The sequence below is a fragment of the Neolamprologus multifasciatus genome, chromosome 20 (genome assembly GCF_963576455.1).
Source record: "Neolamprologus multifasciatus chromosome 20, fNeoMul1.2, whole genome shotgun sequence".
Taxonomy (NCBI): Eukaryota; Metazoa; Chordata; class Actinopteri; order Cichliformes; family Cichlidae; genus Neolamprologus; species Neolamprologus multifasciatus.
Genome location: NC_140458.1, coordinates 30,357,846 through 30,370,889, shown reverse-complemented (window position 1 = coordinate 30,370,889; position 13,044 = coordinate 30,357,846). Strand labels below are relative to the sequence as shown.

At 41.5% G+C, this 13,044-nt stretch overlaps 1 protein-coding gene across 3 annotated transcripts in view; it reads left to right on the top strand.

Annotated features, from left to right (window-relative positions):
• Nucleotides 1–411: 411 nt before the first annotated feature.
• The window catches only part of LOC146495241 (TOX high mobility group box family member 2-like), an 85,368-nt gene continuing 72,735 nt past the window's right edge, over nucleotides 412–13,044 (top strand). For 2 of the 3 annotated variants that reach the window (XM_085147277.1, XM_085147276.1), the window contains exon 1: nucleotides 413–1,109. In XM_085147277.1, coding sequence (XP_085003403.1) covers nucleotides 1,005–1,109 — 105 coding nt within the window. In that variant the 5' untranslated portion in view covers nucleotides 413–1,004. Of the gene's footprint in view, nucleotides 1,110–13,044 lie in introns of all 3 variants that reach the window. The other variant, XM_085147275.1, reaches the window with a different exon arrangement.

Genomic DNA, 13,044 nt, shown 5'->3' with positions numbered 1-13,044 from the left:
ATAAACCTTTTAATCCCTGTTTCAACACCGAAAACTGTATAAAACTTTAATAAAAAACGAATACAGTAAATGAGAAGATGGGCATACATGTACATTCGTACTGCTTTGGACGGGTCTTTTGTGATGGGTCTTTATACAGGCTATAATGGAGGCTATAATGGAGTGATCGCAGCATATATATATATATATATATATATATATATATATATATATATATATAAAGTTGCTCAAGGAGCTTTACAATGTCTAAAGCAGATGAAAAATGAAAACACACAAAAAACATGATCGAACTACAGAAAGACTGTGCAATCTCCTCCCTTCCGCCTTGGCACAATAACCCAAATGGAAGCCTTTATGAAGCTCTGATGGAAGCAGAGTGCGCTTTATAATGCACGTTCGTGCACACTACTACATTTCCAGCTAATCAGAAGCGCGCAGTTGCAGAAAGGAGAGCGGTTGCCAAGGCAGCCACCAATCTCCCCTCCCCCTTCTCCCTCCGTTCCTCTTTCCCGTTTATTATCGGCAGAGGTCGCATGGCAGAGGGAAGTCCAACCACTTCTGTACTGGAACCAATGCAAGAATATGCACCTCCATAACAAAGCCTGTATGGAGTCCTGAGAGCGGCGGGACAGGACAGGCTGCAGGTTTGCGGGCTGCTGTTCAGCTTTTAGAAATACCCAGTAAGACAGGATCTAAGTTGGATGTTTGCATTGTTTTGCCAGCACGTGTGTTATCAGTGAATTTGTACTCTCGCTTTTGAGTGAGTGACTGACTGAGTGAGTGAGTGAGTGTTTCGCATCCCGGCGCGGGGCTCTGAGGAGGACTGCGCATCACTTAGAGTTGGTGCCGAAGTTCGGCCGCGAACGGATAGGAGGGAAGAGTGCGCCGAGTAAAACTCCCTCACTTCTTTTCGTCTCTCCCGCTTTGGCGCTGTGTTTGCCAGGACAATAGTACGTCAAAGACGCTGAAAGTGATTTCATGCCTTCAGTCTCGCACAGTCTGAGATGGACGTGAGATTTTATCCTGCGCCCCCGGCAAATGTGGGTTCATGCTCCCTACCGACTGATCCAAGTTGCCTGAGCTCGTTGGACTATTATCACACGAACAAGGTAAATAACTATTTGTGTAGTCTCGTGCACTGAAACGATGTCTCACCTGTCTGTCTGCACGTTCACGCAATAAAAATGCGTGTTTTGGAGGCGTTTTATACAGAAGCGCCCACTTGCTCCGAACGCACCTGGGTCAGGGTGCACTGGTTTTAACCTAGTGCGGAGCAAGACTGTCACAATTTATATTACTTACTTTAGAGTTAAACCTGTAATCTTTTCTGTTTTCCTGTTGTTGTTTTTTTTAATGTGCAGCACAACTTTTCTTTTTTTCTTTTGCAAGCATGTTTATTATGTTGTTTTCTCGGTGAAACTGCACTTGAATTTTGCGCAAAGCTAACATTAAGTGTTCCACCCGATGTGGAATACCAGGGACTGTATAGAATCCATACTGCCCCGCTCTGCTCTCTGAATCCAACATTATCTTCCCTCTCAATGATTTCTTATGGCTTACATGGTTTTTCCGCTGGGAGTTCAGCGATTAAATGGATCCGTGCCAGTAATGTACCGTTAATTACTTTGCAACGAGAAACCACAGTCTGGCTTGTACAAGTATCCCTCTTCTCTCCTTCAGTTTTGACACCCGCGCCTTTAGCCTTGTGAACTGCACTGACCCGAGTGAGGGAGCAGGTGGCATTTAAAACAACATTATGAATATTTTGCTGTTTGACATTTTCCAAAACTACGAAGCAGATAAATAAATCATTCCATGAAAGAAAGACTGAGCAGTGTAAAAACAACAACAACAACAAAAAGACTAAACAAAAAAACAAACAAATCCAGAAGCTGGAAAAACACTGGAACTCCAAATGTATTCAACTGAAAAGCTGCCATGAGAGATAAAAACACCACAAAGGAAGAAGAGATTACAGGTGACATACTAATAAGTACGGCAAAGTGAACGTATGGAAATACTAGCAAAACAATTTTTAAACTGCCTAATTTACAGCTTCCGCTAGTGTTAACAGCATCTCAGCCATCTGCAATCACTGAATAAGAGTTTGTTGTTTTCACTCACCGTGCTTGGAATATTACAAATCACCAGGCTCAGGATGCTGACCTGCTGCTGTATACTTCTTATAAGGCAACGGTGCTTTGGAGATCTTTGGCTTTCTCAAATAAAACACGGCTTTCAGGTATGACAATGAGGGAAATCATGCAAAAGACAGTTGGGGATGTTTTACTTTCAATGTGTGGGCAATGGAAAATCTTTGTAACTGACAGGGACATTCCAGTAATCAAGTGTAGATACATAGATACAAAAAATAAACAAAAAAAAGCACCACAGTAATCTTTGTTAAGGTTTGATCACACAACGCCCAAGTGTCCAAGACAGATAAAGCAAACTGGACTTGGTTTTCATAAGCGCCTCCCATTTGATCACAAATGAGGTCCATATAAAGCTTTTATCGATACACCTGTGACACAAAAACGGGCCCATATAACTGTCTCCTCTGCACAGGCTATCTTTTTTTGTAGGTCAAATGAATTGGGATCATCCACCATGCGGATAATCCTAAGAATATGCTGATATCCAGGCACTGCATGAATCTCGGAAACAAAGCCAGTAGATATTAAACGATATAAAGAGCTTTCGCAGAGGAGAAACCAACTATTGTCACTTAGACATAAAGTGTGGTGGCCCTCGAAAATACAAGTGTTCATTTGAATTATTGAAATCCCCCTCACTGCCTTTGCTTGGGTTTCTTTCCACCAGGGGAGGAATAATTTGTTATCATCACATGTGTAACACTAACTACCTTCACTAGCAATGCAAATGAGGCAGGCCCCAGCAGGGATCATTTGGTGTCCTGTTGACACAGTGCACAAGGTCAAGTTCCTTTCCTCAAGCACTTGTCAAAGCAACTGCGGCATAAAACAGACATCAGATTTGTTGTGTAGGTACTTTATCTACACATCTGCCTGCTGCTAACCATCTCTGACAAAAATTGGTTGGCCAGTTTCAAATCCCATCCCGTGTCTCTTTCTTAAGCTACGCACAGAGCCAAAAAAAAAAAAGGCTAATCATAGCATTGAGGTCAATTGTTTTGAAGGGCTTACTTTGCATATTCACGCGGGTATTTTGGTTTGTAGTCGAATTTGTTGGTGGATTTGTTGGCTTTCAGTTTAGCTCAAATATATTCAGTTGGGATTATTATTATTGGAAAAGATTCAAAATAATTTGAATAAAAAGAAACACCAGATGCGATTTAGCATTATTTTTCTACGGCTGCTTTTTTTCCCTTTTTTTTTTTTAAAGCAATTTACAGTCTGAGAAAACATTTCTCCTTTTATCGCTGTGAAATTAATGGTGTTAATCTGAGTCACGCACGAGTTTAATTGGATAAAATGAGCATGTGTTTGTATTTTAGCTGTTTATTTGCAAACCTCTTTTTTTGTGTGCTGCTGCTGCTGCTGACTCAATTTGGATACTGTGTGCGGACGCAAGCTGAGTTTGAGTAATTAGCAACTTTCTGTGACTTCCGGGGCACACGTGCTCCTGTCATGCTTTCGACCTTTGTGATGTTGCTCATTTGGAGCCGTCGTTGGTTTCATTCATGTTTCGGTGCATGTTCTAGGTCAGGTGTTTCTTAGTCTTTCTGTAACATCTTCCAATATGACAGTGCATAAATCACCTCTGTTAAATTGGCAGTGTTTTCCATAACCAATGAAAGCATTTTGCAAGTAGGAAAAGTTTTCCAAGGTTTTGGAGCAGTGGTTTGTCTTTAGTTATCCATTAAAAACCATGAATCATCTGCTAACCAAATCAGTTTGTGGTAAGGCTGTGTTTACTCATCCATTGTTCAGTGGAAAAAAAAAAGAGGGTATAAAAGAAAAAAAAAATGAGAAGAAGGTACTTTAAGTGCAGATTGAGGTGATTCACAAAGGTCTATAAATAACCTTGAAGATATCTAGCTCAGTACTTTCAATACTCCCTTTATTTCACTGTGAGAGTCTGTGTTATTACTGGGGTGAACTCCCACAGCCAGGGAGAAATCACACAAAATAATACCATTACCAAAGCTTTGTGCTCTGATGGTGATATGAAACTGTACTGTGTTTTTAATGCTGTCAGCTTCCTGACAGACTGCATGGCACAGACATTACTCATATATGCTGTGCACAAATTTGCAGTGTAGTAAGCGCCGAAAGTAAACAGATACATCTCGTCGTATACAACATGTCCAACTGTAATTGTACTGCGGCTATTCGTTTGTCCAGCACTTTTGGTTTGCTCTGTGAAATGGGAACACAGTGTCTGCTCCTTTATTTGAATACCTTAATCAAACATTGCTGACTGCTGCTGCTTCTGCTGCCGCTGCTGCTGCTGTAGCTGGAGTGAGGTGCTGCCTACAATATAGCAATAGAGTGCAGAGATAGTAAGGCCTGTGTTTATACACTCAGGCCCCACCCAGCTCATATATCCTCCCAACAACTGATATCTGGTTAGATAGAGCAGAACTGAAGAGCAGGCTTTGTTAGTTGGTGGTCTCCCCTGCCTCAGATAAGCCGGGGAATGATGCGCTCCATTTGAATGCCTTATCTCAGTTTTATTTTTTATTATAGGACTACCTTGTCTGTGCTGTGCAAAGGTTTGATTACTTTGCATTAACATAGTCAGCGAGCTTCCATCAACTGATCATCCTCAACTGAAACAAGCTCTTGAATAAACACTGTTCATGAATTTACGGTTCATTTTGCCTCAATCTACTGGGGGCTATTTTTTAATAACTTAAGTACTTAAAGATGGCTGACAAATTAGCCAGTGCCTGTAATGCTGGCTGTAGTGCCTGCTCATGTTGAGCAGTGTTTTCACTGTTGTAATAAACTCTGTGGTATGTGACAGAGAGGCAGAAAGGGAGAATCAAAGGATGAGCGTGAGTCAAATGGGTTGAAGTAATCAGTGGCCCAGTGTGGGGACACTGTGAGTGTGTGTGTGTGTGTGTGTGCCCGTGCATGCTAACTCGGGGCCATTCAAGCGTTTTGCTGACTACAGAATCACAATCACAATTGCTTTCATAGCCCTGTGCAGAGGAAGGCCATGCATACCACAGTAAGGGCCGGTGACACACAGCGAACAGGGGCAGAGCAAAAACAGCTACTAAATCATATTCTCCCTGCCCCGACACACAGAAGAGGTTTTAATAGGGATTCCAACCATCTGAAATCATTTCAATAAAACTGGAATTGGCTCTGACAGTGGCTGAGTCACAGGACCCAGTGTATGGCACAGATATTTCTTGCTATATGATCTTTTTGTTTCATAAGCGACTTTGCTGGACAAGTCTTCTGCCCAAATAAACGCAAGATGCCTGCATTGGTTGTTTTCTGCTTTTTTTTGCCAGCTGTGTTTTGGATGGATTTTGACAGATTAAGGAAATGAGACACACGATGATACACGGCTTTAAAATGCCGCGCGTTTCTTGGTTTGGCCCTTAAAATGTAGTCGTTGTGTTTGATCTAGGTTCTGAGTGTCACAGTATGATTGTGTGAGTGGTGAGGGTGGGGGTGGGGGGGTTCCCTGTGCTAATTATTGGCAATGGCAGCACTAAGCTACTTTCTCGTTGGTGGGCACCAGTGCATCCCCCTCAGCGTCTGTTACAATAATTAAGACCAGCCGCCCCGCTGCAGTGTGCTTACATTTGTCTGCCCGGGCCTTCCCATGGGGCAATGCGATGGCATTCTTATTCTTATTCTTATGGCAGAAGAAGGAGAAAGAAAAAGAAACAGAGCCAGCACCTGCTGCAGAGTAGGCCCCTGGGTGTTTAGTTAAATGTTGATTATGTTTGTTAATGGCTGAAAACACATTTAGAAGATGCGTACGGTGGGGGAGTGCTCTATTTGTCTATCTGTATTGGTGACAGAGTTCATTGTGGGTTTATATTTAATAAACTTGCAGCTGTTTCAGCTGGAAAAGCTACACTGAAAAAAACGTAAGGGAGTGCAAAAATGTGCCTTGAAATGATTAAAGAGTTACGTATTTAATCAGTTAAGTCGTGCATCCAGGAAACAATCCCTCTGTTCTCTGGTTGTGTGAAAAAAGACTTGTCTTCCTGCTTTTACATCACTTTAAATGTGACGTTGTGTAAATGTGGCTTTTCTGACAATTTTTGGCTGACTGTGGCGTGGGTCTCTCACTAATCACAGGGTTGGCAGTTCAATTTCCCGCTCCTCCTGTCTTTATATCTTTGTGTTTTTGGGCAAGACAGTTAAATCGTTGTTGTTCCCCGTGTTCTCGCCAATACGTAATTGGCTGAAATAATGAATTAATAGCTTGATTAACCACAATTTAAAGCTTGTGTGTATTTACTTAATCATTGCATGTAAGTGCACATGTAAATACTCTACATATTTACTGTGTGTATCTAATGTACAGATCTACAGTCTCGGATACATTTACTGTTAATATGTACGGTCATATAAACAAAATGTACATTATGTGATTTATGTATGTACTGTGCTGTATGTGCTGCATGTATGTGCTCTGCCTATGTATGCATGGAGGAGGCTGAAAGCTGGACAAACACTCTCAGTTGTCTCAGCTTCCTGAGGTATGTCCTGTGCAAACACCATAGGCAATGATATAAGTGCCTTGCCAGGGGTTTAAGGCTCTTTCCCTCCCTTGTTTTGACTCAGTATTCTTTACAAATATTACCAGCCTGGCGTCCTACCGTGATCTTATTGTGGTCTGAAGGGAGAGTGTCCAAAATCAGATTACCTCAGATTATTGTACATGCAGACTGAAATGATCAGAAACTCTCTAAAGTAAAGCTTGAATTTTGAGATATTTCGACCTCAACGCGGGGCTCATCTGTGTGGATTTATCTCACTCATGGGAGGAAAAATAATCTGTAAGAATGTTTGTTCTTCCAGGGTTGCCATTCACTAGCAGATCTTTGGCTTGCATAATTTGAGCGACTGTTGTCTTTCCTGAATTCACTGGCATGCAGTCATTTGGACTGTTAGAGGTTTCCACTTGAGGAAGACCGGGTTGATAAACCCATGTGGTCATGTCTTTACTTTCTTTCTTCTTTTCCCCCGACTGCGACTACTTCTTCTTGTCCCTTGTCTGTCAGAAGCATGTGTTTATTATGTGTGACATGTTTAGCAGGCAGATATAATTGCCTGTGCGAGGCTGTATCGTCTGCGTCCAATTCAGTAAGCAGACTGCGGGAGCCCATAGAGTCACCGAGGTAATCAAACTGTGGCTCATTCTTCCTCTTCGAGAGCTAATGATGAGCTCCACGATCGTTTACAATGGACAGACAACGAAGCACAACAGAAAGTACAGAGGTAAGAGTTTTTTAGTGGCTTTTTTTTCAGCGCTTTTCATTTAGGTAATGGGATGGGATTTTCCTAAAATAGAGAAAAAGGGAAAAGTTGCTATAGAGTGATGGAAAAAGAAATGGCTAGAGATAGACGTTTAAGAAATAAGAGGGTAGGCAGATCAGAGGAAGCTTGTGGATTGTGAAAAGGGAGGGAAGGCTAAAGAAAGAGGCCCTGTCTTTGTGTTGTCGACCTATTTAGTCTCATGCTGGCCGTGAGCCATGCTGATGAGTGATGTCGCTAAGAAAAACAAACAGAGGATAGAAAAGTAGGATTTTGGAAATTATGACATATGGTCAGTGGTGTTGCTGCTATTGGGGACTGTCTGCATGTTTGCTAGGCTTCAGCAACCTCATAGCAGCTCAGCAAACTTGTTAACACACAGGAAAGGGAAACTTGAGCGGATCTTTTTATAGAATTGTTAATAACACAGTAGACAGTAGTGAAAAACCATAGCCTAAAGCAGCACTTACTGGCACAACCCACGTGAACCAAGCAAGAATATGTGTATGCATATGCCTGCATGCTTTTATGTACATTGCTGGTGGAACATGTAGTCAGGGTTTTTCACATGCAAGTAAAGAATTCAACATTTTGTCCAAAAGTAGCAGGGGTAGTGTACCTTGTACTTAAACTACATAAACATAAGCTCATGTTGCACTGAATGCTAGCCAGTCAATGTTATCTTATCTTATTATCAGATCATTACTAGTGAAATACAAGCAGGGTCAGCACAGTGGTGCAGTGGTAAGCACTGTGGCCTCACAGCATGAAGGTGCTGGGTTTGAATACACTGTCCTGCTGCGGACTTTCTGTTTCAAGTTTGCATATGCTCTCTGTACGTGCACGAGTTCTCTCCAGGTGTTTCGGCTTCCTCCCGCAGTCCAGAGACATGCATGTTGGTGTAAATGTGAGTGTGCTAGCCGTGTGATAGACTGGTGACCCATACAGGGTGAACCCCGCCTCTCCGTCTATGGCAGCTGGGAAAGGGATTTAAGTGTTGTTGGCTCAGAGGGTGTGCTAATTTTAACCACTTTATATATTCTTGGGTAGTTTGATGCCTAAGAGTATATAATTTTTTTAAACTCATAAAGCTACTTCCTTTAAAGTTAAAATGAAAAAGCCAGTTCACGTATTGAAAACCAAGTTTAAAGGCCTACAAGGGATGGTGTAATAGTTTTACACTAATGATGGGGAATGTGATGATTTAAACTGTGGGTCAAACTAAATGTTAATAAAAACCTTTTTGCCCTATGCTTTTCTTAATAAAATGCCTTTCCTCATTATTTTGTTTTGTAATTTTGTGAGTATTGTATTTTAGTGTCTTGCATTTAACATAATAAATAAGTGTTTTTCTTTGGGTCAAGCACCTTTTAGCTCTAATAGATTTCTTTTTTTAAACCCTGAGATATCACGTGCCTTGGTTGGGCTTTTGCACTTTAATATATTTGTTGCTGCACTTAAAAAGCAACAAGTGCAGTGTGGTTACGAACTTTGCAAAGCGAGTGTCACAACAAGAAACAAGTGTTTGTGGCAGCGGGGCAGGAAAAGCAAGTGAAACTGAGAGATGGTCATGTTTTATTAAGCCTGATAATGCAGCCTAATCTGTGGCTTGGGTTACACATTGCTTTGTGGGTAATTAGAGATCATGTCGTATGCCTGGCCTGCTGAATAATTGCACTCCGCCCTAATCCCCTCCTATCCGCCTTTCACCCGGCACCTCGCTGCTTCTCTCCCTTCATTCTCTCCCTCACGCTCCTAGAATCCTACATGCTTCCATAAGAGCTGCCGTCTTGTCAAGGAAATGCACAAATAAGCAAACATAGCAGCCATATTTCAGGTAGCTAGTCATCCGAAAGTTACCTTGCTGTAAGAGACTTGAAAATGTGCTTATGTGCTTAGAATTCAATAGGAGGAAGTCAACAGTAGAGCACTTTGTGGTTTGCTTTGTGGAACTTGTTAGATGAATGACTAATGCCTCCTGGCAAGTGCCCCAGGTTTACTATTACCAAAACAATGGCACTTGATACAGAGCACCGTAGCCCTGGTTTTCATGCAGACAGGAGCTGCTGTTTTCTTTTGAATCCTAAATGCAGAATGCCCATTCATGCAACATCCCTTGAACACAGAGACGCACACCAAGGAAATTCTCAACGGACACGGTGGCTTGTTGGAAAAAAAATCCCACAAATTTCTTTTCACGTGTTGTCCCCAGTTTTCTCATTGTTAAAAACTCAGAAGTGTTTTCCCCCCCCACTATCTAGATCTATTGCCATTTGTGGAACTGAAACAGTGTTTTGATATGCGCACAGTTAAATAATTGCTGGTCTTACACAGAGCTTGACAGAGCCGTCATTAAACGCTGTACATATTTCAGGTAGAAAGTCGCGGATTCTGTTATTGGCATAGATCAAAAGCATCTACTGCCCCCACCGTACACTCAAGGAACCGTACAGGGGTAAAGACAGGAAGAACAGCAGCTTTAAAGTATAAACTCTGAGATGAATTCATACAGTGTTTCCCCTCCAATTTCTTTTTCACGCCTTGTGGTTTGAGCTCAAAATCCCCATTACATTTAAGAATACATGAAAGTAACAAAATAAAACCCACTGTATAGAAACTAAATGCATTTATCGCCTCTGTATCTCAGACACTTCGCAAAACCTCATCCTACAGTATGCGCTCAATGAGTGACTAAAGAAAGTGTGCTAAAAACTCGTCAAATCTTTTCGCTGTGAGCAGAAATGACAGTAAAATCACCCCCAAATAAGTCACAGCACTTTAGTAATGTGTGGTTACCCACATGTGTTGCACTCGAGTTATTAATATGCACAGCCACAATAGGAGGGCTCACTAATAATCATTTATCCAGGTCAGGCCAGTCCATTCACACACACACACAGACGCTGGGGTGTCAAATACTGCTGTTTTGTCACAGCTTTCTGCATCTCACAGATATACACAAGGTGTTAGTGTTCTGATGCACCGGGTTACTTCCAGCTTTTCAGGACCCTTGGCATCACATTCAAGACACTGTTTAGGCTTAAGCTTAAATTTTCAAACACCAGGGTTACTGTTGCGTATTTTAACTGAAACCACAGTCTCTTTGCAAAGCCCAAACAAGTACTTTTAATGCCTAAACCCTACCCGCGAGTGAAAGCAAAAGAAAAAAAAATCTAGTGAAAACAAAGCGAAAGAACGCGTAAATGCAAATCGAAGAAACTGAGAAACCAACACTTTACAACAGGACCGCAATCTCCCTGCAGTCCAGTGTGTCAAGACACGTTAAAGGACACGTTATTCAATTCAATTTATATTGTGCCAAAGCACGATAAAATCGTACCAATTAGATGACCCCCTTTGAGCGAGCATTTGGTGACACTGGGAATGAAAACCTCCCTTTTAACAGGAAGAAACCTCCGGCATTCGAGGGGAAGGAGACTGGACAAAGTCTGGAAGAGAGAAAGAGATTTACGATAACTAATGATTAAATGCAAAGTGGTTTATAAACACAAAGTGAGTGAAAAGAGGTGAATGAAGAAGAAATGCTATTTAACTGTGAAATTAAGTAAACATGAGATACATTGAATCTAGACTTTTGAAGCCAGGGGTCAAACCAAAGCACGTTTGGGTCTGAAAGAACTTTGACCTTGACTTTAGACTCAGTTACAGGATCATTTAGATATTCCCTGACTATACAAACATCCATTTTAAATCGTTGTCATTTTCTAACCTGTGCTATGGGCGAAGTTAGAGATTGTACTGGTTTTCAGTCTTGCTGGAGTTTTAACGTCAATATACCCCGCGCTAGTGATAATTCTTTAATATTTTTAGTATCCTCCCACGAGCCTCAAAGCATCAGATTATTCTTCTGTTTGTCAGTATTATTTATTTAAAGGCTAACATGGTGTTTGATGCCTAAAGTGTGGGATCGTGATGCCAGTCTCACAGAATCATTTGATACATTTTGGATGAAACTGTTCACAAAGACTGCCAATATGGGCAATGATTAGGAATGGATAAGTTGCAAAATTAAGACACTTAAGGCCAAGTTGATACCAGGACCACACGCAGATACATGCACGGGGTCAGATAGACTCGTACTTGCTCACTTTTCTTCTGAAGCCCCACCACGTGCATGCTCGTGGACACACACACACGCACGTTTCCCACATAGCTTCAAGGCATTTCATTTCCTCTCCTCCTGAGACAACATCACAATATAATGGGACATGGTGTCACATGACAAGAGCAAGTACATGTAGCGATCAAATCGCTCTTTCAGTCTCACTATAGCTTGAAGGGCAGAACGGTCAGTCGTTACATAAACTACGGTTGGTTCAATTACAGAAAAATGTGCTTTGTGTCCTTGTCATAAGGAGAGCGATGAAGCACATAAAAAAAATTCCAGTTTATTGTTGATGTTCCTTCATGGCTTTGGCAAATACCTCACTTTCTATAGTCACATCCACAGAAACATACAGTATGGAGACACACGTACTTCATTTAGGTTTGCCTGCACTACTGAAGTGTCTGCATGGAAACACACCTGCACTGCTACCTTAAAGAGTGACCAGCTGATATTCAGTGTATAAGGAATATGTGCACAAATGGTAATTCCCGTCAGTGAGTAAAGCTTTCCATCCAGAGGAAAGGACAAACTAATACTCAAGAGTGAAATACCAAATGTCCTATATAAGGAAATGAGTGCCTAGAGAAATATAAACTCACCGACATTTGACCTTTTCCCTCCCTTAAGAGGCATCCCAAGAAATAATCAAAGACCATCGGGGTTGTGCATTTTCTATGTAGTTTGTAATTTTTCAGCGCTTAACTCACATCATGTTAAACTAAAGTAAGTCTCAAATTGTAGCAAAACAAAAAAGTGTCTTTATTCCGTTAAGCTCACAATCATCTCTTCTGCCTCTGGATGATTTTCATTTCTTTTTTCTCTCAGGTGTATAGCAGAAGGTAATTCTTCACATATTCAACCTTGTTGTGGCTGACAGTTGCTCCAGGTATTCACTGTGTGCTGCCATCTCACAGTTTTCAGACACACCGGTAATTAAGTCATCTCGAAGCCTTGAGAGTGCGACTATGGCGTACTGAGCTGAGACCAATCTGCCACTAATTGTCCCGAGTTTTAATTTCTAATGGAATAAAGGCCAGAGGGAATGACGCTTAACGAGACGCAGTTAATGTGTGCGCGCGCGTGTGTGACTGTGCGCTCTGTTTACTGTAACTGCTATTGCTCTAGTAAATAGAGGAACAAGAGTGAGAAAAGCAAGATGTTTCCTTTTGATTTTGTCGTCTCATTTTGTTGTTTATTCTACATAGCCCTCAGGATATCACTGTCAGTTCTGTGCTTTTACGTTTGCATGTGAGGAATGCTAAATGTGACATTATTGAGTGTGCTTTTACAGCAGAGGCTAAGATAGCCGCACAAGTTGAGGAGCGCCCTTCTTAGTAGCTGTAACAGTGGAGACCCCTTTAAAAGTGAGAAATGCTTTCTTGCCTTGGCATTCAAGTTATTGCTCAGAAAGCATGGGTGTGCATTGGAACTGGAAAGGTTGTTTACATAGCCTTGGGAGTGTTTGTGTCATGATTTAGA